This window comes from Cervus elaphus, chromosome 15 (assembly GCF_910594005.1).
Source record: "Cervus elaphus chromosome 15, mCerEla1.1, whole genome shotgun sequence".
Classification (NCBI taxonomy): Eukaryota; Metazoa; Chordata; class Mammalia; order Artiodactyla; family Cervidae; genus Cervus; species Cervus elaphus.
Window position 1 is genome coordinate 85,564,518 of NC_057829.1, and position 26,998 is coordinate 85,591,515.

The following is a 26,998-nucleotide window of genomic DNA, read 5'->3' on the forward strand; positions in this document are numbered from 1 at the left end:
CTTAACTTCACTGACTATAAATCAGCCAATTTCACTGTTCAAGGAATCCAGTGAGTGCTTTGGACTCCCACGTTTCTGATGAGACAACTGAGGCTCAAGAGACGTGAGGTAATTATTTCAAAGGTCCCAAAATCTCTAAGTGTCGAGGCCAAGTCTGAACTCAGCCTGCCTGACCGGGATACACTCAACCTGTCCACTCAGCTCACTGGGAAGCACACAGCTCCCATCCTCCACCCTCACCCCAAAAATTTAGGACTAGCTGGGCCTCTCTACTTCTGACTGGAAGTGTGGATCAATGTGAATATCAAGGTCGCTTGGTCACATCTGGCTCTTTGCAACCCCATGGACTATAGCCTTCCAGGCTTCTCTGTCCATGGAATTCTCCAGGCCAGAATAGTGGAATGGGTAGCCATTCCCTCCTCCAGGGGATCTTCCTGACCCAGGGATCGAACCCAGGTCTCCTGCATTGCAGGCGGATTCTTTACCAGCTGAGCTATCAATGTGAACGCTTCCTCTTTAATGAAGGATGACTTCATTTCTAGAGAAGGAATCAGAGACACCAGATGACAGCTCTGAGTGATGCAGGAGGCAGCCCCACTCCCATCTGGATGCAGCCCCCTGCTCGAGTCTGACTTTATTTACTTGCTAGACTTCGGCCTGTGCAGGGTGTTGGGGGCCCTCGAGTTATTAACAGTTACTCCTGTTTAAACTTTGAAAGTTCACCCTCTGGTAAAACAGTGTTCTGCTGTACACAACCAAATATTTTCTTAACAGCTGTTTGGTTTTTTTTAGTGGGTATTTTTAAAAAACAACTTTAGATTTCATAAAAGTTAGTATTACCGAATCTGAACTGAGAAGCAGGGATGCAGCCTGACGCGGTCAAGAGGAAGGAAGAGAGCTTGGCGTCAGAACTGCACTCAGATGTCCCCCCATCAAGCCCAGGGGCTCCCTGGGAAGGCGGCTCGTCCACTCTTGCACGGCAGCCCCCTGCGGCACGTTTACAGTGACCACCGGGGAAATAAGATGTCAGCTCTGCCACTTGGAAGCTGTGAGTGCAGCCTTGGTGCCCTCCGCCCCACTGTGGGCATGAAAGGACCACCGCCCTCCCAGGAGGCTGGCTGAGATGGTTCATGTACCAAAGGGTTTGGAAACCACACACAGTTATGCATCAGTTGGGGAAACACTGCAAAAATATTAGGGAACGACACTCCTGGAGAAACACACAGGATGGCATGGGATCAAATGCCAAGTTGAGAAGAGGCGGATCGGCTGGAGTTGGAAGAGGAGGAAAAAGGCATCTGAGATGGGTTGGCAGAGTGATGCCCCCTCCCCAACAAAGATGTCCACATGCTCATCCTGGAAGCTGTGAATCCTCAAGGTTCTGTGACAAAGGGAAATGAAGGCTGCAGATGCAGCCAAGGTTGCTTGGGATTGGGAGAGGGTCCTGGGTTATCCAGATGGGCTCAATGTACTTATAAGGGTCCTTAAAAGTTGAAAAGACCCTGATGCTGGGAAAGATTGAAGGCGGAAGGAGAAGCGGATGACAGAGGATGAGATGGTTGGTTGGCATCACCGACTGGATAGACGTGAGTCCAAATAAACTCTGGGAGTTGGCGATGGACAGGGAGGCCTGGCGTGCTGCAGCCCATGGGGTCACAAAGAGTCAGACACGACTGAGCAACTGAACTGAACAACTGAAAAGCAGAAGAGGGAGACAGAAGAGAGAACCAGAGGGACGGCAGCCTGAGAAGGACTTGACCTGCCATCGCTGGCTTAGAGGAAGGGATGCGTGCGCCCAGGGAAGCCAGACCAGGAAAAGAAATGATTCTCCCCGAGAGCCTCCGAGAGGAACGCAGTCCTGCCCGTACCTTGATTTGAGCCCAGTGAGATGTCTATCCTCCAGGACTCTAGGAGAATAAATCTGGGGTGCTTAATGGCTACATGTATGATGTTAGAGGAGCGCGAGCACGCGATGCCGTGGATGAACCAGGGTTTACAGTGCTTGGACAAAGTGGCGGGCAGGGAGGTGCAGGCAGGGGACCTGCGTGGGAAAAGGCCTGCAGCCAAGAAGTGCTCAGTGCACAAAGGGAGCCAGGAGGACCCCACCTCCCGGGAGCAAGACTTTGACAGCACTCAGGGCGAAGGTGACGAGGCCTTTGAGCCTCAGGGTGGGAGACCAGACATGATGAGCGCCACTAAGGGTTTGAGCTGGCAGAACATGACAGAAGGAGCCACAGAAGAGGCTGGAAGAGACGTGTGTGGTGAGATGAGAAACACTGGCAGGGAGGCGAGAGAGGACCAAGGTCACTGCCTGCCCATGGTCACAGGCAGTCAGCGTCCCCGCCTGTCCTTTCCGCACAGATCACATGCAGGTGGTCCAAGCTGGGCCCGGGAACCGGCAGCATCCTTTTTACTAACTAGTCTCTGGAGAAGGCACGTGTCCTGAGTCTCAGGGCTCTTTCTCTACAAAATGCGGATTAAGCAGCAAACTCCTCCCTGTCGTGAGAACTAGAGCTGATTCGTTTTAAATGCCAGGCACGGAGCCTGCCCCAAGCTCAATGAACCATCGCCATGTCGGTGGCCAGAGCCACTAGCGGTGCAGCCTGAATCCTCCCCTCGGTGTGGGTACCTGGATGTTGAGTCTCCCCCGATGGGCCCCCAGGCCGTAGCGCTTGGAAGTGGATGCATGGAGCTGGAAGTCTGTGATTTTTAAGGTTTCCAGACCAAGAGGTGGGCAACCTGGAAAGGACAATGCTCATTAAAAACAAGGACAGACATGGACAGAAACAAACTTTCTGATTTTGAGAAATCTGGCCACCTGCTTCTCTGTCTTTCCCCTAAGCTCCAGCTCCGTGTAGGCCCACTCACTGGTACGCCTGGTGTTTCCGGACAAACACTGTTGATTTAACCGTCCACGTTATGCCAGTTTTCTTTCTTGTCGGCATTTCCTCTCCGGGTGTCTCTGCCCTAATAGTCCTCTGTCTGATGCTCTCCGTGCTACTGTCTGAGGCTGTTTCCAATTAAGGATCCTTCTGCTGAATGACTCAGCCAGGGAGCGTATTGGTTAGAAATTTCAGAGCGATCCAGTGGCTGAGTTCTGCATATTAATCAGAACTTGATGGTTTTGGTTCAGCAACTCTGGCCTTTGTATTGTGCATATTAATGAACACAGCAATAGAAAGAGGAAGAAAAAAAAAAGACCCTATTGCCTTGCATTCCTGGCAAAACTGGTAATTCTGAGAATGGCTACTCAACACAGTTTAGTCCAAGCTGCCCCTGGAATTTGACGCTGGCACGTGGGCAGATCCTTGGCCATCATTCCAGTCCACCCCACTGTCCCTGCGGATACGAGCTTTAACAGCAGCTCTGGGGGCCTCCTGACTCCTGGGTTGCTGGTCTCACCACCCACCCTGCCACGGGGCTGGAAATGACCAAGTAATGCTCTCCCCTTCATACCTGACTCTGGGGAAAGAAAAGAAACACTTGGGAGTAGAAATGAGCAAAATCTACTTCCACAAGAAGCATTGGAAGTCCCTGATGTAACAGAGGCAACTTTAAAAAGCCCCGTGGGTCACTACTGAGATGGGAGTGCCTCCTGGGCATCCCGGGAACACCTGGGGGTGCGGGGGTGTCTGTCCATCCATGACAGACCCCTGCAGAGCAAGGCCCTTCTGGTCATGGGATGCCGAAGGAGGCTGGCAACATACTGACAGCAGGAGATGCTCTGAAGGCACCAGGTAAGGAAGTTGGCCCATGCACTGCAGTCAGAAGAATTCAGACCTGCCAGGACCTGAGGTGCTGGAGAGTCCTCCCCTTGAGTTTTCAGCAGAGGAAACTGAGGCCCCAAGACTTGAGGTGAACCATCTGTGGCATCCTTGCCAGTGATAGAGTGCACCTCACATCCTAGTCCCTAGGTCCTCAGCTCCAGGCTACGAAACGATGCCACTCTGCTCCTCGGCCCGTATCTACCAGGAGGCTGCCTGGGTTGGCACAGAGAGGCAGAGCACTAGTGCCCATCGAGGTAAAGGGCACCAGGGAGGTGACATTTCATCACCGACTCCATGCTGCCTGAGGACTCGGAAGGCTTCAGGCGGCCCCGTGAATCAAGGGCCCCTTGATTTTCAAGATTTTCGGCAGGTCTATGCGACATCCAAAATAAGCAAAAATAAGCTGTCCCTCCCCCTTGAACTCACTCAAAACATGGAACAATAAGGGGAAAGAAAGCAATGCAGATGACTAAGAAACCCGGCCAGCAGCCAAGGCCACCTCTTGGTCCTTGATGGGATATCTATGGGACTTCAGCCGCTCAGTTGCTGCCTGGACCTGGACACAGTAGGGGATCGCTGCTAACACAGCTCCCAAGGCAGTAAGCAAACAGCCAAACAAAACCTACAGGATCAATCAGCCATCTTCAAAGCGAACTCCAGAAGGGAAGAGGGGACAGAAAGGAACCAAGAGGCCCCATCCCAGCCACAATTCCTGTCTTGTCCACGACTCCCCAGAGACTAGAGAGTGACAATCACCCTAACACGGGGCTTCTCCCTGGCAACTGCTGGGACAAGGGCCACGGGAAACCCACTATCTGTCAACAATCAAAAGGACATCTTCATAAATCAGACAGAGAAAGATAAATATTGTATAACATCCCTTATATATGGTAACTAACAAGAAATGACACAAAGGAACTTATTTACAAAACAGAAACAGACTCACAGACTTAGACAATGAACTTATGTTTAACAGAGGGGAAGGATGGGGGGAAGGGGTAGGCAGGGAGTTTGAGACGGATATGTACACACGGCTGTATTTTAAATGGATAGCCAACAAGGACCTCCGGTACAGCACAGGGAACTCTGGTCAACGCTCTGTGGCAGCCTGGATGGGAGAGGAGTTTGTGGGACAGTGGACACAGGTTTACGGATGGCTGAGTCACTCTGCTGTGCGCCTGAAACTATCCCCACACTGCTAGTCGGCTACACTCCAATATAAAACAAAAAGTTAAAAAAAAAATCTCCAAATATTGTCCTGCCCCCCACCCCTGCCAAAAAAAGGGGCATCTTCAAACAAGTGTTTAGAAAATTTACCCACCTCCCATCATAACCTCAGATTCCTGCGAAACACCCTGTTGGAATAATGTGACGGACACACAGACACACACAGACACACATACGCCGCGCGGTACAATAAGAGCCAAGTGCGCTGTGCATCGACTGCCCCCAAAAGACCCCAGTCCCCTCGACCCACCACGGAGCTCCATACGCAATGCGAAGTCGAAGCAAGAGGCAAGAACTCCTTTGGCTCTAAATTCTCAAAGATACATTCGGCTCCATCCAAAGAGCTGTCAATCGTGATATCACCACCCGACAAGCAGGACTTTCCTTCGTCTTTAGAAAATATTTCTGAGGAAGCCAGGGGTGCCGCCTCGAGGATCGAATAAATGGAGGCGACGCTAGTGTTTCCAAGCCTGATTTAAATCTCTGCCATCAGAAACAAGGCCAGGCAGAGCGCTGGCATCCTGGCTGGAGTGCAACATGTTGGTATTATCATCAAGATTATAATGTCGATGGAGGAGGTAATTACCAGGCTTAAAGAGTGCTTGAAATCAATGGGAAACGCACTCCCAGCCCTTCACCCCGCCCCTGTGATCTAAGGGCCCAGCCAGGCTGCACTGAAGCAGCTCTGAGTGTAATTCAGCCAGGACTCCTGGGTCAGTTCGTTCCAGCAACAGCCCCTGAAGAGCCCTCCAGAAAGCTCCCTGCTTTTCCTCCAAAAACAAACACCACCCTTTGTCATCAAATCACATTTGTGTTATTTCTAAGAGGAAAAAGACTCTCATCCTAAGAAGCATGTGGGTGAAGAGAACATGAAAAAAAAAGTGTGAAAAGAACACTTGAGGAAAATATTAATTAGAGACGGGCGATGTGTCATAATCTGAAGGGAGGAGTGACAGTCATCAGAGATGACTCGACTTCTCTCTTCCAGGCAGCACCACTCTCTGAGAACACCCTGTGCGAACGGGGTGGGGGGGGGCCTGCCTCCCGGGTCTGCGCTCCGTGCCCAGGAGGTGGGCGACGAGGGGACCCTCTGCTCATTCTACGCCTCCTCTCCGACTAGTGCACATGCGCTCAGTCAGATCTGTCCCTAACTAAAATTCTCTGCATTGCAGCCCCTCTACAAAATGGACATCACCACTGCATGCTTCCCAGGTGGCGCTCGTGGCTGCCTGCCAATGCAAGAGACATAAGAGATGCGGGTTCGATCCCTGGGTCAGGAAGATCCCCTGGAGCAGGGCCTGGCAATCCACTCCAGTGTTCTTGCCTGGAGAATTCCATGGACAGAGGAGCCCTGCAGGTGGGCGACCGTCCATAAGGTCGCAAAGAGTCAGACACAACTGAAGTGACTTAGCACGCATGCACAATGCCATAGATTCATTATTATCACGCTGTCGATTACCACATGCATACAACAGCTCTTTAACAAATCAGAAGTGCTCATGGCATTTAATCTGTGACCTAGAAGTTACAGGGCACAGTCAGAACAGACTGCAGAAGCTGGAATTCGGAGTCGGAAGCATCAATCCCAACATCCCACTCCCAAGCCCTCAATCTGTCTGGAGGGAAGGCTGTTATGAAAGTCAAGTCAGGAAAATGATTTTAAAAGGATAGTGACTTGGGGAGCAATGCAAGCAACCACTGTGAGCCAGAGCCTCTGCAGACACTTTGACATTAAACCTTCACAAGGACCATGAGAGATGGCCAATACCATCCCCATTCTACACATAAACAAAGACTCAAAGAAGCTTACAGAGTTAAGCAGCTTAAGCGGTTGGACTTCCTAGGTGGCTCAGTGGTAAAGAATCTGCCTGCCAATGCAGAAGATACAGGAGGCACAGGTTCTATCCCTGGGTTGAGAGAATCCCCTAGAGGATGTAATGGCAACCCACTCCATTATTCTTGCCTGGAAAATTCCATGCACAGAGGAGTCTGGCAAGCTACAGTCCAGGGGGTCGCAAAGAGTCAGACAGGACTAAGTGACTGAGCACATAAGTGTCTGAGTTAGAATTTGAAAGTCAAGCGTGACCTAAAACGCCGGGCACAGTCTTTGCACTACCTCTCTTTCACTTGGAAACTCCAGAATGTGATACAAATGCAAGTTTCGTGATGGCATTTGGGGTCACATGCAAGACAGGAAGTAGCGCTGAGACAGGCTTCACCAGTTGGCAGAGGGGAGCTGAGTCTGAGGCCTTCTGGCCTGCAGTGATGTCTGCTGGAAAAAGAGCAAAGAATTCTCCGAGACCTCAAAGGCACTGCCGGGGCCAGCTCACAGCCATCCTGAACTTTGCTTTCGTGGTCGCCTACAAACCGAACAGCTTTGATTTAGGACATTCCTTTCTTCGCCTTTCTGAACCTCACATTCCCTTTGATCAGTAAGTGTGTGGAGGCCCTGCCTGATGCCCTGGAGAAAAGTGTTTGCGGTGGCTCTTTGCCTGTCTCAGAAGTCACTTACTTCCCAAGGGGCACGCTTCCCTTGGAGTCTTGCAAAGGAGCTAATCCCAGCCTTATCTAATCGCCCTTGGAAAGTTCCTCCCTGACTTCTGGACTCTTCCAGACAGCAGTTCTCACCCTGAGCCAAGATCAGAATCTTCTGGGTTACTTCGCCCTGTAAGACAGACCTATTTGCAGGGCAGGAATAGAGACACAGATGTGGACACAGTGGGGGAAAGACAAGACAGGAAGAACTGAGAGAGTAGCACTGATACACACACTCCCGTGTGTAAACCAGCTGCCGTGCACCAAGGGAAGTCAGCGCCGTGCTCTCTGATGACCTGGAGGGGTGGGAGTGGGACGCAGGCCTCAGAGGGAGGAGATCTATGGATACTTACAGCTGATTCGGGCTTCCATGGGGGCTCAAGGATAAAGAATCTGCCTGCAGTGCAGGAGGCTTGGGTTCAATCCCTGGGTTGGGAAGATCCCCTAGAGAAGGGGATGGCAGCCCACTCCGGTATTCTTGCCTGGGAAATCCAATGGACAGAAGAACCTGGTGGGCTACAGTCCATGGGGCTACAAAAGAGTCAGATGCGACTGAGTGACTAAAGGACAGCAAACAACAACATCACGGCTGATTCATGTTGTTGCACAGCGGGAACTAACACAACACTATAAAGCCATTATCCTCCAATTAAAAAAATAAATCCTATGATTTAAAAAAAAAAAAATCTTCTGGAGGGAAAAAAAGATGCCCAGAATGTTCCCCAGAGACTGCGATCCATGGGATGACAGAAAGGCCCAGGCCCTAATTTAAAGTTCCCAAATGATTCTTCTGATACCCTCAGAACCTGGTTGGCTGGTGTCCTTTTCCTGTCTTTTCAGTCGCTAAGCCGTGTCTGACTCTTGGTGACCCCGTGAACTGCAGCACACCAGGCTCTCCTGTTCACTACCTCCCGGAGTTTGCTCAAGTCACGTCCACTGAGTCAGTGATGCTATCTAACCACCTCATCCTCTGCCGCCCCCTTTTCCTTTTGCCTTCAATCTTTCCCAGCATCAAGGTCTTTTCCAGGGAGCTGCTTTTCCTGTAAGGCTACACAAACCCAGGATTCTGTTTCCCAGGTCCCCGGGGACAGGTGGAGGAAACTCTCGGGGAAAGGGTATCAGCTCATGCTGGTGGAAGCCTCTCATGCTTGGAGCCTGCCCAGAGCGGCAGGCAGTCTAGTGCCTCCCACCCCGGACCAGTGGTGGCCCCACTTGCAAAGCCTCCAGACACCTTGTCTCCCAACACCTGCCCCTCTCATCCTAAAAAAGGTACAAACCACACTGAATATCAAAGGGCAGAAACTGTGAGTTCTCATCACTGAATCCCAAAGCCCACTTGATGTTTCCTGTGTAAATCAATGAAAGTGTATTACAATCCAACAGAACTAACAATCACTGTGTCTGCATCGTCATGGAAAATTAACAGTCTGCTCTTTACATATCGCTTATAAAGCCAAAAAAGAAATTACTGGTTTGAAAAAGCATTTCTCAAACCTCAATCCCTTGTGTATCATCTTCATGAATTTTTCCATGCACTATTAATTACTATTACTTAATTTTTATTTATGTCAAGTAATTTTAATGGAAATATGTAATGTCAAAAGAAATTTCATTGCTACAAGATAACACAGAAAAATAAATTCATGATCTTCGTGTACATTAAAAAATGGCTTAAGCATAAAACAAAAGTAAGGAAGGAAATATTGATGATTGGTCTACATTAAATTTAAGAAGATCTGTTGCTTAAGAGACATGAGTACTGAATGAAAAAGAAAGCCAAAGAGTGCAAAAAAGGTAGTTACTATGCAAATGTGTCCCCTTCATGGATCACTGCCTTGTCTTGGCGAAGGGGCTTGCATAACTCAATGAAGCTCTAAGCCATGCCATGCCCAGACCCTGATGCTGGGAAAGACTGAAGGCAAAAGGAGACTAGGACAGCAGAAGATGAGATGGTTGGATGGCGTCACCGATTCAACGGACATGAACTTGGGCAAACTCTGGGAGATAGACAGGGCCAGGGCGGCCTGGTGTGCTGTAGTCCACGGGGTCACAAAGAGATGGGACTTAGCGGCTGGACAACAACAACAATGCAAATGTATAACGAAAGACTCACATCCACAATAATTTTAAGAAAAGCAAACAGACCAAAAACAAAAAACTTTATTATTGAGAAGAACAATGAGCAAAAGACCCAAAGAGGCATTCATGAAAGAAGATGTCTTAATGGTGAGTAAACAGGAGTTATTAGCGTTCAGGAAAATGCAAATTAAGATGACAATGAGATACCAGTACACTCCCAACAACATGAATACAACTAGAAAGACAGGACAAATCTAGACAGTGTATTAAAAAGCAAAGATATCACTTTGCCAACAAAGATCTCTATAGTCAAAGCTACAATTTTTCCAGTAGTCTTGTATGGATGTGAGAGTTGGATCATAAAGAAGGCTGAGCACTGAAGAATTGATGCTTTCGAACTCTGAACTGTGGTGTTGGAGAAGACTCTTGAGAATCCCTTGAATCTCAAGGAGATCAAACTAGTCCATCCTAAAGGAAATCAATCCTGAATATTCATTGGAAGGACTGATGCTGAAGCTGAAGCTCCAGTACTTTAGCCACCTGATACAAAGAGCCGACTCACTAGAAAAGACCCTGATGCTGGGAAAGATTGAAGAGGGGAGGAGAAGGGGAGGACAGAGGATGAGATGGTTGGATGGCATCATCGACTCAATGGACATGAGTTTGAGCAAGCTCTGGGAGATGGTGAAGGACAGGGAAGCCTGGTGTGCTGCAGTCCATGGTGTCTCAAAGAGTTGGACACGACTGAGGGTCTGAACAGCAGCCAGAAAGGCATACTATCAAATGTTGGTGCAGAAATGAAGCAACACCACTGGCACAAGTGTTAACTGGTACAACCAATTTGGAAAACTCTCTAGGAGTACTTTCTCCAGATGCTCAGGCCCTGTGCTGTATCCAGATACTCAGCTGTGTCCAACTCTTTGTGACCGTATGGACTATAGCCTGCCAGGCTCCTCTATCCATGGGCATTCTCCAGGCAAGAATACTGAAGAGGATTGCTGCTCCCTCCACCAGGGGATCTTCCCAATGGGGGGATCAAATCCTCATCTCTTACGCCTCCCGCACTGCAGGTGGGTTCTTTACCACTAGCACCACCAGGGAAGCAACTCTACTTCTAGGTATATACCCAACAGAAACATGTTTATGCATATGCCAAAACATCTCATGTAAGAATGATCCTAGCAGAACTATATGTAATAGCTACAAACTGAAACAATTCAAATGTCCACTAATATGAGAATGAATAAATTGTGGGATAGTCAGTGACTAAGCACAGCATAGCACAGTTGTGCAATAGAAAACTATAAACTAATGAAAATAAATAAGCCATAGCTCTACACAATATGGATGAATCTCATCAACAAAATACTGACTGAAAGAAATCAGCCACAAAGAGAATGCAATGTATGATTCATACAATGCATGAACATTAGTTCAAAACAGGTAAAAATCATCTCTGACAGTGGTTATCTTTGAGAAGGAATCTCAGAGGTTCTGATCATGTTCTATTTCTGATCTAAATGACAGTTACAATGGTGCATTCTCATTATATGGGAGTGGTGTAGGTGACAACCAGTGAGCTATACCCTTATGAGTCCTAGACTTTTCTGTATGCATGGTACACTTCAATAATAAAAATTTTTTAAAAAGCTTAGCTTTTTTTGACTATTACAAAATACTGTGTGCTTGCTAAGTTGCTTCAGTCATGTCTGACTCTTTGCAATGCTATGGACTGTAGCCCACCAGGCTCCTCTATCCATGGGATTCTCCAGGCAAGAATACTGGAGTGGGTTGCCATGCCTTCCTCCAGGGGATCTTTCTGACCCAGGGATCAAACCCACATCTCTTATATCTCCTGCATTGCAGGTGGATTCTTTACCACTAACGCCACCTGGGAAGTTCATTACAACATACTAATACAAAAGTAAGTCTATGTATCCAGTTCAGAATTATGCTGAAAGGAGAAAATTTAAAAAAAAGAAAAGAAAGTTGTATACTGTATGATTCCATTTATCTAACATTATTAAAAAAACAAAATTACAGCAATGGGGCACAAATCAGTGGCTGAGGAGTCAGGGACTGGGGGAGGAAGGGTGTGACGACAAAGGGGCAGCACCAGGAAGCATTAACGTGATAGAACTGTCTGGAAGCATTAAGGTGATAGAACTATGTGTGTGTATACATGTGTAACTAGCAGAATCTGAACATGCTCTGTGGATTGTAGCAATACCAATGGCCAGAGTTTGTTATTGTACCAGTTACACAAAATGTCAGCACTGAAGATTGCATAAGACCCATTTGTTTGCAGCTTCCTGTGGGTCTACAATTATTTCAAATAAAAAGCTTTTGTAAAGTATGTCAAAAGGAAAAACCTTCTCATAATGTGTTCAGGGTTGTTTACTCATAAAGTCACCAGCTGTACAGGCATCATAGACTTTGGAGAACTCTAGGTTAAAATTCTGCAACCTCTCCCAAACCCATCCTAAAAATCCTATGAAGATGCAGATAAGGAAAGACCCCCAACAATGCTTCAACCTAATGCCAGAGGTGGAAGGACATCCACCACATGTGAGTGCAATGGAGACAATTGAGAAAAAAAAAATGAAGATGACCAGAGAAGAGACAGAAAAACCCTTCAACCCTCTTGCATGCCTCTATTCATGAAACCCAGGGTCTGCAGCAACTAGAAAATTGGACACCTATCTCTAAAGCCCAGACGTGGCTTTCTGAGGTGGCCAAATGCTCACCTCGCTCCCTAGCCAAGTTTCTACAACTGTTTGGATCAGAACTCCTTAAAACACAACTGGACAGGATGTAGGGGGAGGTGTGATGGTCTGACAGTGTGGGGACCAGAAGAACACTGATAACAGCATATGGAGGTGGTTATAATGCCCCATGAATCCCATCGGGTCAGACTGTCTATGAACCAGCAGTGAGGGAAGAAGCTGGCACCACAGAAGAGCAAAAATATGTAAAAGAGAAAAGGCTGCTAGAAAGTGGAGACTGTACGGGGGGTTTTGCACATTGACTAGGTCAACATCTTCAGATCTGAGGAAAGGCTTAAACTGTCTTCAGGGAAGAAAATCTGACTGGATACTGCCTCATTTAAAGCTGAGTAAAGAGCAAATACTAACTTTTAGTCTGTGAAGAACAAAAATTCCACAAGAAGAACATTAAAAGAGGTACACCATCCAAAAAACTCCGAAAAAAACAATGTGATTTGATACCAGTGAAATGTCTTCCCATAAATTGTTCATCCTAAGTGCAGTGCAAGAGACAGGGCCTATATTTGCAAAAAAAAAAAAAAAAAGAAAAAGATATGCTGGGGAAAAAAACATAAAAAACTAAAAATCCAAGATATAATTAAAACATACAAAGAAAGATCTACTGTTTTTGAACTATGGTCTTTGTCAATGCAGTAGGGAAAAAATAAATAAAAACCTTAAAAAATGGAAAAGAATAAGAAAATTGTCATTATTTAGTATATACTGATTTTTGTACCCAAATCTAGGTTAATACACAAATAAACTTATAGTTAATAAGACTTTAGCAAGGTTACCAGGTATAAAATCAACATTCAAAGATCAACTGTACTCCTGTAACACTACAATAAAGCATTAGAAAACTGAAATTAAAAGCATCACAGAAGAGCAACTATCTAAGAATAAATCTATTAAAGATGTGGAAGACCCATGTGTTGAGAGATATTTTAAAAGATCTAAGAAATAAGGAGGTATATCACATTCATGGATTAGAAAACTCAATGTAAATATGTAAATCTTCTCCAAACTGATTTTCTGGAATTAATGCAACTCGAGTCTAAATTCCAGGGAAGTTTTTAAAGAACTTGACTGAAAAGGGAAAGTGAAACTGTTAGTCGTTCAGTCGTGTCTGACTGTTTGCCATCCCATGGATTATAGCCCGCCAGGCCCCTCTGTCCATGGGATTCTCCAGGCAAGAATATTGGAGTAGGTAGCCATTCCCTTCTCCAGGGGATCTTCCTGACCCAGGAACTGAATCTGGGTATCCCACATTACAGGCGATTCTTCCCTGTCTGAGCCACCAGGGAAGCCCAAAGTACTTGACTAGATGGTGCAAATATGTGTGTGCAGACACACTCAGTGAATCAAGAGTTACCAAAACTATTGAAGAATAACAAAGTTCTGCTCTATCAGTTATCAAGATTTGTTATCAAGCAATAATAATGAGGTATTTTATGGATGAGTATAAAAATGAATTAATATAAAGAACAGAACTGAGAGCCTAAAAACAAAGCCGAGCATATATAGACTCTTGATATCCAGCACATAAGGGGAGCACTGCAAAACAGTGGGGAGAGAATGACTATTCCTTTAGGTACTTACAAGAAAAAAATTAAATTGAACTTCAATCTCATATCACAAACAAAATCCATTCCAAGTATATAAAGACCTAAATGAGAAAGAGAAAAAAGGTATAAGAAAGCATTAGAAAGCAATATAAAGAGTAGCAACCATAAAGAAGATTGATACATTTGACTACATCATAGTTAAGAATTTTCATTTATTGAGTCCATAGGAACAAAAATTAAGCCACAAAAACAAAGAATACATATTTTGACTTTATAGTGACTTTATTTTGACTATAAAGTCAAAACTCATACTTGAATGGATAAATTTCTAAGAAAAAAATTGAACAGGAACTTCACCCAAAAAGATATTTAAATGACAAATAAATATATGAAGAGATGCTCAAACTCATTAGTACTTAGGAAATGTCAATGAAATCACAATGAATTACTACTATACCCCCAGTAGATTGGACTTCACTGGTGGTTCAGCAGTAAAGAATCTGCCCGCAATGTAGGAGATATGAGTTTGATCCCTGGGTTAGGAAGATCCCCCGGAGAAGGAAATGGCAACCCACTCCAGTATTCTTGCCAGAAGAATCCCAGAAACAGAGGAGCCTGGCAAGCTCCTTGGGGGTGAAGAAGAGTCGGACACAACTTAGTGACTAAATAAGAACAGACTGGCAAATTTTAAAGTGTGATCACACAGTAGTTGGTTGGGAAGTGAAACCATGGCGGCCCCACACCATGCTGATGGAAAATTAGGATGAAATGATCAGTGAGGAAACAACTGAGCATTTGTTCAACAGTCAAGGGTGAACCCAGTCTTTCCACGCCTAACTGTATACTCACCAGGAGAAACTCAAGCCCATGGGCACCAGGATGTGTGGGTAAGAGTTTTCATAGCAACCCTTTTCATAAAAAAAAAGAAACTGAAAACATGTCGAATGTCCTTCAACATTAAAATGGATAAAGAAATTGCTGTGAATTCCTATGATGGAATAAAAATCAATGAACCAAACAAACGTAACACTGATAGAAAGGTGCACAGTGTGATTTCACTTAGATAATTTCAAAACCAGGTCAAACACACTAATTTAGAAATACAAATATAAATGGTAAAACTATAAAGAAAGCTGAGGAAATGTTAACAAAATTGGGATGGAGGTAACCTCTAAAGTTTGAAGGGTTAAACATTGCATAGGGAGATTGACAATGGTCAATCTGGAGCAAGGTAATGGTTACATAGGGATTGGCTTTATAAATATTTGTTAATGGAACATATATTTAGCGGACTTTTTCCATAAGTATGTATTATTTCACAATAAAAGTAGGAAATATTTTACACAAAGCAGTATGAGCAGAAATACCACTGCAGAAAATTACACCAGTGATAGTGATGTGGTAACAAATGTGTAAAGTACATACTGAATGGACAAAAAAAAAAAACCCTGAAAATCCACAAAAAAAGGGAGAGAGGTAACAGTGAATTTTTTTTTTGGTGAACGAGGGTACTATAGAAGGGACAAAACTCATTATAAGACTAAACATACTCTTATCATGTGATCCAGCAGTCACCATCCCCGGTATTTACTAAAATGAGCTGAAAATTTATGCTCATGCAAAAACCTGCACATGAATATTCACAGCAGTTTTATTCTTAATTGCCAAAACTTGGAAGCAACAGAGATGTCCTTCAACAGATGAATAAACAAATGTATGTGGTACAGCCATATAGTGGAATACTATTCCATGATCAAAAGAAATGAGCTCTCAAGCAAGCCATGAAAAGACATGGAGGAACCTTAAATGTAAATTGCTAAATGAAAGAAACCACTCTTTAAAGGATACACGCAGTATGAGTTCAACCACATGACATTTTGGAAAAGACAAATCTCTGGAGACACTGGTTGCCAGAGGTCTGGAGGAAGGAAGAATGAACAGGATGAACACAGGAGACTTCCGGGGCAGTGAAACTCTTCCGTTATACATGGCAGTTACTTGTCATTATGCCTTCGTCCAAACCCATAGAATGTTTAACAAGAAGAGTAAACACTAATGCAAACTACAGACTTTAGCTAATAAGAAGGTGGATGTGTGCTAAGCTGCTTCAGTTGTATCCGACTCTGTGCGACCCTATGGACTGGGGCCCGCCAGGCTCCTCTGTCCATGGGGATTCTCCAGGCAAGAACACTGGAGTGGGTTGCCATGTCCTCTTCCCGACAAAGGGATCAAACCCACATCTCTTATGTCTCCCGCACTGGCAGGGAGGTTCTTTACCACTAGTTTCATACTTGACTCAGTTGTAACAAATATTCCACGTGAATGCAAGGTGTTACTAATAATGGAAGCCAGAGCAGGAGGGGAGGTACATGGGAATTCTTTCCTCTCATTTTTCTCTAAGTGTGAAAAAACTGCTCTAAAATAAATGAACAAATTTCATAATATATATTAATTTATTAAATTTTATCTTGAAAAATAAAACCTTCAATACAAACTCAAAAGAATAGAAAGCCTGATAGATCAAGAACCATGAAAGAAAATGAAGCATTATCAAAGAATTTCCTCTATGGAAAGTGTCCAGCTCAGATGAATTTATAGCCTAGTTTTTTCATACTTTAAAGGAACAGATCATTCTATGTTCCTACACGGTTCCAGGCCTTTAAAAAGATAATCCGAGTTTAAACAGGTTTTTCTAAATTGCTATAAAGCTTCTTTAATGTCACACAAAATAGATTTTTTAAGTCACAAAGTAGTCATTTAAAGAAAGTCAATACACAATAGAAGAAAAAAACAATTCTCCATGAAGACGAAACAATTTTAAATTTGTTGTTGTTATTCAGTCGCTCAGTCATGGCCAACTCTTTGCAACCCCATGGACTGCAGAATGCCAAGCTTCCCTGTCCTTCACCATCTCCTGGAGCTTGCTGAAACTCATGTCCATTGAGTTGGTGATACCATCCAACCATCTCATCCTGTCACCCCCTTCTCCTCCTGTCTTCCATCTTTCCCAGCATCAGGGTCTTTTCCAATGAGCCTGTGATACAAAGAAAACCCTCAAGTTTCACACACACACACACACACACACACACAATCTCCAAGCATGGTGCCTGATAGGGGCCTCAAGTCTCACCCAACCCAGGCCAGAGGCAGAGTGCTGAGGGTGGTCCATTCACGACAAGTACCGCTTTGCAAAACCATCCTACTTCCATCATGGTGGGAAATGAGGCTTCTTTCCTACAGATCAAAGAGCACTTCCTGTGCAGGGCCCATCCTGCTGATGTGGACCACGGACGGTCAGGTTCAGCATATATGGACACCTGTTCTCTACCCCTGAACACTAGCTGCGACACAGTGCGGGGTGCTTGATAAACAGGTGTGATCAAAGGGCTTCCCTGGTGGCTCAGATGGTAAAGAATCTGCCTGCAATGCTGGAGACCTGGGTTCGATTCCTGGGTCAGGAAGATCCCCTGGAAGAGGGCATGGCAACCCACTCCAGTACTCTTGCCTGGAGAATCCCATGGACAGAGGAGCCTGGCAGGCCACAGTCCATGGGGTCACAAAGAGTCAGACACGAATGAGCGGCTAAGCACAGCATTCTGATCAACAGTTGCTTCTTCCAGCACTGGGCACAGCCTTAGGTGAATCTACAAAGTCTTCCCTTGAACAGCAAGGAGATCAAACCAGTCAGTCCTAAAGGAAATAAACCCTGACTATTCATTGGAAGGACTGTTGCTGAAGCTCCAACATTTTGGCCACCTGATGCGAAGAGCCAACTCACTGGAAAACTCTGATGCTGGGAAAGATTGAAGGCAAAAGAAGAAGGGGGCAGCAGAGGAAGAGATGGTTGGATGGCATCACCCACTCAGTGGATATGAGTTTGAGCAAACCCTGGGAGATAGTGGAGGACAGAGGAGCCTGGTGTGCTACAGTCCATGGGGTCCCAAAGAGTGAGACATGACTGAGCTACTGAACAACAAGTTCAGAGGCAGAATCCAGCAAGCTACAGTCCTCATCAGGGCCAAATTCAGTTCCCCGTCTGGGTCTGTAGGGCCATGAGATAAGAACTGTTTTTATATTTTTTAATGGTTATTTAAATACCGACATAATAGTCTCGACTTTGCTCGCTGGCCAATAAAGTGTGTAATATTTATGATCCTTTAAAAATATCTGCCAACTCCTATAACTAAGGCATGAAAAAAATCCCAAGACAGCAAATAAAAATCCCAGCTAATGTTTGCTGAGAGCTCACTGTGTATGCTCCACTCTGCACACATTATTTCATCTCCACAAAAAGGCTATAAAGGAGATATTATCCCCTCTTTACAGAGGAGGAAACTGGGTCATAGAGATAGTAACTAGCCCGGAGCCTCACAGCCAGTGAGGGTAGAGCCTGACACCAAAGCTGCTTCTCCATCACCAACTGAGATGCTTGCCCAATTCCCTTTGGAGGAAACACATGAGCGAGCTTTCAGCACAGGACATGTCTGAGAAACAAGCTCTTATCTGGCTGGAAAAAAAGGGAGACAGAGGCCAAAAATAGGTCAAATCATGGTGGGCTCTGAATGGCAGGCAAGGAGCTATTCTGCAAACAGTGCCTGGTAAGTTCACTGTAATACTCCTCATTCAGTAGCAAAATACTGAAAACAACCTAAATGTCCATCACCTAGAGTTCAAATAAATTATGGAACATCCATTCCGTAGAACACGATGCAACTTTTTAAAAAATGAGTATCTTCTTTACTGTATCTGTCAGCTACTGCTGTGTAACAAACCGCCACAAACTCCCAGTGGCACATAGGAAGCACTTATTTCTTAGTTGTCTTCAGATCAGCTGGGCTCAGCTGGTAGCTCCAGGCTGCAGACTGGGCCCGTATCTGCTTCACTCATCTCCTAGGCTCCTTGGACCAGTGGGCTAGATGCGTGTATTTTTCTCATGAAGATGGCAGGGCACAAGGAGAAAATGGAAACGATCAAAGTCTCTTAAGCACTCCGCCCAGAACTGCACTTTTTCAGTCCACCTTATTCTATTTGCCTCCAAAGAACATGGACAGCCCGCAATCAAGGAGCTTTCAACTTTTACAAAGGAAGTTGGAAAGTCACATGGCAAAGACTGTAGATTTATGGAGATGTGAAGACTACACCAGTAATTCAACCACTGCATATGCTGTTAAAGAACAATACCCAAGATGTATTTTAGAGACTTGCCACAGATGACACTAACCCTTAGTCATGGTGACAGCCACGTACATCATCTCTCCCTTAAACTAAGGCTCTCTCAGGGTGAGTCCAAAACAGGAGAGAAGGGAGCAGGGCACAAACTGTACAAGAATGACACAGCCATTGTTGTTGTTCAGTTGCTAAGTCACGCCCAACTCTTTGTGACCCCATGAATTGTAACACACCAGGCTCCTTTGTCCTCCACTGTCCCCCAGATTTTGATCAAATTCATGTCCATTGAGTCGATGATGCTCTCTAACCATCTCACTCTCTGCTGCCTTCTTCTCCTTTTGCCTTCAATCTTTCCCAGCACCAGGGTCTTTTCCAAGCAGTCCACTCTTCCCATCAGGTGGCCAAAGTACTGGAGCTTCAGCATCAATTCTCCCAATGACTATTCAGGGTCGATTTCCTTTAGGATTGAGAGGTTTGACCTCTCAGCAGTAGAAGGGACTTGCTGACAAAAACTGGTTAGAACCAACTAGGTCCAAGATGGCGGAAGATTAGACATCCAGGGGAACTTGAAATTCATTATATGCTCCCTGTAATTTGTTGTTGTTGCCGTTTAGTTGCTAAGTTGTGTCTGACACTTTGAGACCCCATGGACTGCCACCCACCAGGCTCCTCTGTACATGGAATTCTCCAGCCAACAATATTGGAGTGGGTAGCCTTTCCGTTCTCCAGGAGATCTTCCCGACCCAAGGACTGAACTCACGTCTCCTACATTAGCAGGCAGATTCTTTACCACTGAGCCACCAGGAAAGCCTGTCCCTGTAATATATTAGTTGCTAAATGACACACCCCAGGGGCCATGACAGTTCTGAGGCAGACCATAAACTGCCAAAAAGTGGGGGCTGGCCCAATTCCTGGAAATCTCCACCCCTTCTCCAAAACAGTTGGAATAATCCTCGCACTCATTAGCTTATGAAATTACCCATGCCATAAAAACTAACCACCCCATATTTTGGGGCTTCTCGCCTTCTGAGATGGCCCACACTCTGTCTGTGGAGTGTGTTCCTCCCAAAGCCCTTCTCACTTCTTGAGACAGACCACATTCTGTCTCTGAAATGTGTATCTCTAAATAAACCTACTTCTTACCTATCACTTTGTCTCTCACTTAATTCTCTCTGTGATGAGACATAAAGAACCTGAGCTTCATTAAGCCCTGAGACAGGACCTGAAAGACAGTGGGTTCAAGTCCCGATCTGGGTTGTGTGGTTTCAAATCCACATCTGACCCAAGCCCTTTGATGCCATCCACTCACATAGCTCAGTGTGTTTAATATCTGTTCTGCCCACCACCCTGGAAATGAAGCAAGCGCCATCTGTTCCACCTGCCACCTTGGACATGATGTAGATGACAACCATCCTCCCACCCCGTCATTCTGCCACATCTCCAGCAAGGCCCCAGCACAACTGGAGGAGATGCTGAGAGAATGATGGACGAGGGGTCCTGAGCCTGCCCAGCTGCCCATCTGAGGCCCTATTCTGCCCAGCTCCACCTCGAGGTGGAGCTCCTGGTCCAGACCCATGTTGCCAAAGGCTGTGCCACCTGCCCCCTGCACACGACCTCCCCTCATCACCGTCTCTCTCCCTCCTGCATCCGCACATCAGGGCCCCTGCAGCTTCTCTTCCCTCCAGAGTTTTCCTCAATTTCTCAATTTCATTTTAATAGAAGAGCATTATGAATAAAGTCCACAGGCCAAAATCACATCTAAGACACTCAGTGAATCAGAGCCAGAAAGACTGCCTTTGAGAACGGGGTCCCAGCTGTCCAGACAGGGCACTGAGGTTAAGGCCAGGGGAACAATCCTCAGTGGTCCAGAGTGGGAGATGGGGAGTGGGCGTGTGGCAGAACAGGAGGCAAGTTCAGACTTCAGTGTGTGTGTGTGTGTGTGTGCGCGCGTGCGTGTGTGTGTTTGTGTGTGTGTGTGTTTGCGTGTATGAACATGCATTTGCATACAGAAATGGGCCTTGAAAAGTCTTTGTGATAAACAACAAAGCAAGATTTTTTAAAAATTCTGAGTGATCTTTCTAAACACATGGGCTTACTATATAGCATGTGGAACTATATTCAGCATCATGTAATAAATCATAATGGCAAAGAATATGAAAAAGAATATATATGTGTGTATGTGTTTGTATATATAAAATTACTTTGCTGTACATGATAAACCAAAATGACATAGCAAATCAGTTATACTTCAATTCAATAAAATGAAAAATAAAAATCTTTGTGAAAATGCCTTTCGAAATTATAACAACTTCCAACTCTGGTAATGAAGAAACAAGATAATTCAAACCAGCCCTTGTGCTAAAACTACTAAAAAGTAAATCTGGAAAAATATTTTTTAAAAATACTTTTGAAAGCATCGAAGAATGAACAAGGCAAGAAAGAACTCTCTGGTCCCAGATCTGCCAGAACCTAGAGAAGGAAGGCCAGACCAGAAGCCCCTCTAGCCCTGTGGCTTGTATTCTGGAGAAACAGCTGGTGTTTTATCAGCCTGTTGGGGCCAAGGGATAAAAAGTCATGCTGAGGCCCACCCAACGTGGGAGTCTCATTACCACCCACTGAGTGGAAACCCCCAAAGGACTCCACTCTCAGGACAAACCCACAGAAACACAGCCCAAGCACCCCTGGGTCCTCCACACACCCTCCTGATATGCTGGGTCCTCCCAAGGGCAATGAGCCCAGGGCTCACCCGCCCACTTTACGACAGAACAGAATTCCCATATATTAAGTGGTTGCAGAAGTTCACAGTGGTGGAACTTCTGTTTTTATTTTAGGATGTGCTGTTAGCCCTATCTATGATTTCTTTGATGGCAAACTCTTGGTTGGAAACTCAACCTCAGATCATCACAATGTGCCTAAGGGAATATACAATTCCCTTTGTGACAATCAACTCTGTTACACAGTTTATGAGCTCACATGGCAGCTGAAATCAGATCCTGCGTCTATAAATGCAAATTTGTGAAATGCTCTATATATGTCAAGCAGCTGTGCTGCTAAGCAGAATGCCTAGAATCAGAAAATCTGGAGTCCAAATCCTTGTTTTACAAACTGAAGGCCGAATAACGGTAGGCAAATGACCCGTATTACTGAGTCTCACTTTCCTCCCCTGTGATGTGATGATGGTAATAATAACGATAATAATAAGACTATCCACAATACTCAGAGGGACATCAGGAGATGTGAAGTAAGAGGCCCAGTGCACTGCAACTACTGAGGGCTTAAGTGCTTAATACATGTTCAGCATTACTAATGTCAGCAGAAACGTCCTCAGAGATACCACAGAGTAACAGATACAATAATGGTAATAGTAATAGTTAATAATAATAATATTAGCTATAAGTAGTGAGTCAGAGCTTGTCCATGAGTCTAGAACTAATGGCTTTGACTATCCCAAGGTAAGTAATTGAAGGACTAATATTTTTATATGACTGTAAAATGCCGGGCCTAGCATCACATGCTTTGGGAGTAAAAGACTTGACCTCTGACCCTGGAGGCTCTGGGTTTTGTTGGGCGATAAGAAATGCACACACAAGGCTGTGGGCCCACAGGAAAGGAAATGAGGTTGTCTTCGAGGGGGAGGGAGTGAGGGATGGGCAGGGAAGGCAACCAAGAGCTCCAGGAAATTCAGAAATGACCTCAGTCAAGCCGACGGGGGAAGTATGACTGTGGGTTACCGTATGCACAGAAGAGAAAGGATGTGCATGCTTTCATTCCTTCCCCCACGGAGGGTTCGGAAGAGGCAGAGACCCCAGGCCCACCCCCTCCACTCAGAACTCAGCTACTGTGTCCGGGCCGGAGACACAGCTGGGGCAGGAGGCACATCAGGGACCTCACTCACCCTCTCGGGCAGTGTCTCGGGTCAAGGGGACTCCGTGATCATCACTGGCAGCCTTCTCAGAGCTCTTGGTTCTCACGCCTTTTCTATTGATATTTTTACCTAAAAAAAAAAAAGAGAGAGAGAGAGAGATGCCTTTACTTCCCTATACGTCAGAGTCATCCCAAGATGGTGAGACTCAACCATCTTTTCCTGTAAAGCAACCGTCTCCACCCTCTGCCTCCCCAGACCCTAGTGATGGCTCCTTGAACCCTGAGAGGCTGGTGGTTACAGGAAAGGAAGTGTGTTATAGTGAATGCCCAGGGAAATAAACACGGTAACCAACAATGCACACCTGCAAGTAGCTACTATTCTAAGGCCAAAAAATGTCCTGTGGGGGTAATTTTGGCCCTCCCCGGCACTCCAAGAGTGACACTACGATTAACTGATAAAATGGATAAAATGGAGCTGGAAGTCCAGGCCTCTGAGCCTGGAGCTAGATTTCCTACCATGCTGGGCTCCTCCCACCTAATTCTCTCCAAGGTCCCAGCTGAGTACCTGGAGGGCTCTCTCTGCTCACAAACACCAGCTTCTTTTCAGCCTTCAGATCATATTTTCTGTCCACCAGAACTCAGTATGTGTTGTTTCTCCTCTGCAGCATCCTTCCATACACTCTCCACCTATTTCACTTCCTCTGATCTCGCTTACTCCTTGGAAGGAAAGTTATGACCAACCTAGATAGCGTATTTAAAAGCAGAGACACTACTTTGCCAACAAAGGCCCATCTAGTTAAGGCTATGGTTTTTCCAGTAGTCATGTATGGATGTGAGAGTTGGACTGTGAAGAAAGCTGAGTGCTAAAAAATTAATGCTTTTGAACTGTGGTGTTGAAGACTCTTGAGAGTCCCTTGGACTGCAAGGAGATCCAACTAGTCCATCCTAAAGGAAATCAGTCCTGGATGTTCATTGGAAGGACTGATGCTGAAGCTGAAACTCCAATACTTTGGCCACATCATGCCAAGAGTTGACTCATTGGAAAAGACCCTGATGCTGGGAGGGATTGGGGGCAGGAGGAGAAGGGGACGACAGAGGATGAGGTGGCTGGATGGCATCACCAACTCAATGGGCATGAGTTTGAGTAAACTCTGGGAGTTGGTGATGGACACGGAGGCCTGGCGTGCTGCGATTCATGAGGTCACAAAGAGTCGGACACGACTGAGCAACTGAACTGAACTGACTGATCTTGCAAATCCCACTCAACCATGCCCTCCTTGAGATGACTTTCCTGAACTGCCCACCTAAATCACTGCCTCCTTTGGTGGGCTCTGATAACACCTGTCTCTGGTCAAGTTGCTTCCTTGCGGAGCCTGAGGCAGGGGTTCAGCGCATGTAATATATTGAGGGAGGGCTCTAAGGAGAAAAGGTGGGAGGAAGCAGGATGAGGCAGAGGAAGGAGGTAAGCTAGGCTGGGTCCCCAGCCAGAATCTGACTCAGCCTAACACCACGGGGCGCTCTGGAGCTGACACTGCACACAGTGTTGGCCCACCGGGAGACAAGGGGCCGCCTTTCCCAAGCTGGTTGGTCTCTGGCTACAGACTGATCTACTGGGGGTGGGAGATGTCACCTTCCAAGGGTCAAGCTCCAGACAAGGGAGCAGCTGTGAGTCATCACAGCCAAGCCCCAGCAGCTGTGGGAGGGGCATGCCTGGGTGGGAAAAAGGAGCTGGGGGGGTGTCAGCAGCCTCCACTACAGTTCTGCTCCCTGGTCTGGGATAACATCATCACACACGTGCAACACATGTTCTGTTCACGGGGGCAGGAACTGTGTCTGGTTTTGCTCATGCTCTCCCTCCAGAGTCTGGTTAAGCCTGTGATGAACAAATGATCATGAATGATTATGAGTCAGTGAATGACCAATAAGGAAAAGTAAGGGGAGGGGAAGGTCTATGGAGAAAGATGCTTAGTTTGGACTTTAAGAAACAAGCTGAAATACCAAAAACATCAAGTGGATTGTGCCAATTAATGAAGTCATTCCAGATTAAATTCTAGAGTCACCAAAAAAAAAAAAAAAAAGAGAGATTTATCAAGAAAACATCATCAAAAAAATCAAGGGTGCCTCACGCCTGGCCAAGGGCAATTCTCTCTCCATCATATTCTTGGGTGATACCTGCTGGGTGTGTCTTTCATTTTTAATATAAACTTAAAAAAAATCACAAAATTAAGAGTCCTCCTAGGGTCAAGGAAATCAAAAAACCAAAACATTCAGAAAGGCCAGAGGAGGAAGGCTGCCAACCCGAGTGCAGCTGATGACATCAGCCTGATGTCACTTGGCATCTGTCCCATTCTTGTGGGGACGGGTGTCACGGCCAGTGATCTCCAAAGATGATTTCTTCTGAAAGAGCCTGATGGTGAGTCGGTAAAAATCTTGATTGTTTGGAAAATTGGGCGCCATAACTTTAGAGACGGACGAGTCTGATTTGGCAGAAAGATAAGATGGTGGTTGGGTGGGGGCGGAGTCTTACACAGTGTAAGAGGAAAAAGCCAAAGTTCTGGGGAACAACATCCATCCAACATTTCCCAGAAGCCGGACATTCATCCCAGGCCCTCCCTCTGCCAAGTCACCCCCTCCGGGGCCACGGCGGGCAACACGGGAGACGGAGTCGGAGAACGCGGTCCTGCAGACACACTCAGCCTCACTCCCCTGGGCTGGATCCTCGCCCTGCGCCCAGCTCTGGGAAGCCAAGAACGGCCCAGATGTGGGACAGAGGTCCTGTCACCCCTGAGATCAACATGTGGGAAACAGAGTCCCCACAGGGAGTGGCAAAGAGGCAGAAATAGGCAGGGCCCCTGCCACCTTCTCTAGGAAGACCTACTTCTGGGATATTTACCTACAGATGTGGTTCCAGCCCCGGGCAGCCAGGCTCTGCCACTGCACTGACCACGTGTGTCCTCGGGGCACTCACCTCTCCCCTCCTGTGCTCCATCCCCTCATCAGTGAAGTAAGGAGACACGGTACCCGCCTCGCTGGAAGTCATGGGAAGGACACAGACGACATATATCCAAGCACCGGGGGCAGTGCCTGACCAGTGGTGACCAGTGAATAAAAGACAGCCTCCCTCTTCTCATTGTTCATATGCGTCCCGAGGACACATGGTTACAGGGCATCATCCCAGTGGCTGGGCAAGTAACAGCCAACACGTGGCCCATGAGTCACAATTTACAAGGCATCCTCTCATAGATTAGGGCTTCTTCGGTGGCTCAGCGGTAAAGAATCCGCCTGCTGACGCAGGAGATGTGGGTTGGATCCCTGGATCAGGAAGATGCCCCGGAGGAGGAAAGGGCAACCCACTCCAGTATTCTTGCCAGGACAATCCCATGGACGGAGGAGCCTGGTGGGCTACAGTCATGGGGTCGCAAACAATCGGACACAACTGAGCAACTGAACACGCATATAGGTTCTCATGGATTAAAACATTCCATCTTGGCAAATACCCATCGAGGGCAGGAAGCTTGCTGTGAACATTACCCTACAGATGGGAACACAGAGGCTCAGAGGAGAAGAGACCCTCCCAAGGTCACTGAGAGAGCCAGGAGGCAGCAGAGTGGGAGCCAGACGCCCGGCCTAGGCCCTTCCCAACCTCTTCTTCTCTTGCAGCGAGAAACGCAGCATATGGTCTGTACAGATGAAAGGAGAGAAGTGGAAATAGTGCTCAGAGAAGGAGCCGGAGCCAAATCAACATCTCCATCTGGGCTGCGTGACAAAACCAAATTCCTTAAAAGTAGCAAACGGAATTGCCAGTGGGGGCCGCACATTCTATTCTGGTCCCTGGTGATAAATATCAAGCTTCTTGGTTGATAGGAAACTATTTTCCCCCCTCTCGATATACAAGGAGCTTACAGTAGCAGCCCCAGAAACTGAAACAATTCTTTGCTGCATATTTGCATTTTCCCCAGGAAATTCCAGCCCCAGAGCATCAGCTCTCTCTCTCTCTCTCCTGAAGGATGCAGCCCTGAGCCCTGAG

At 46.2% G+C, this 26,998-nt stretch overlaps 1 protein-coding gene across 2 annotated transcripts in view; it reads right to left on the minus strand.

The window, feature by feature from the left end:
* CPXM2 (carboxypeptidase X, M14 family member 2) overlaps positions 1 to 26,998 on the minus strand; it is a 134,860-nt gene that overhangs the window by 99,793 nt on the left and 8,069 nt on the right. Inside the window, exons 2-3 of one of the 2 annotated variants that reach the window (XM_043926314.1) lie at positions 23,003 to 23,101; positions 2,630 to 2,739 (exon numbers count right to left, since the gene is read on the minus strand). In XM_043926314.1, the coding sequence (XP_043782249.1) occupies positions 2,630 to 2,739; positions 23,003 to 23,101 (209 nt within the window). The remainder of the gene's footprint in view (positions 1 to 2,629; positions 2,740 to 23,002; positions 23,102 to 26,998) is intronic. The other variant, XM_043926315.1, reaches the window with a different exon arrangement.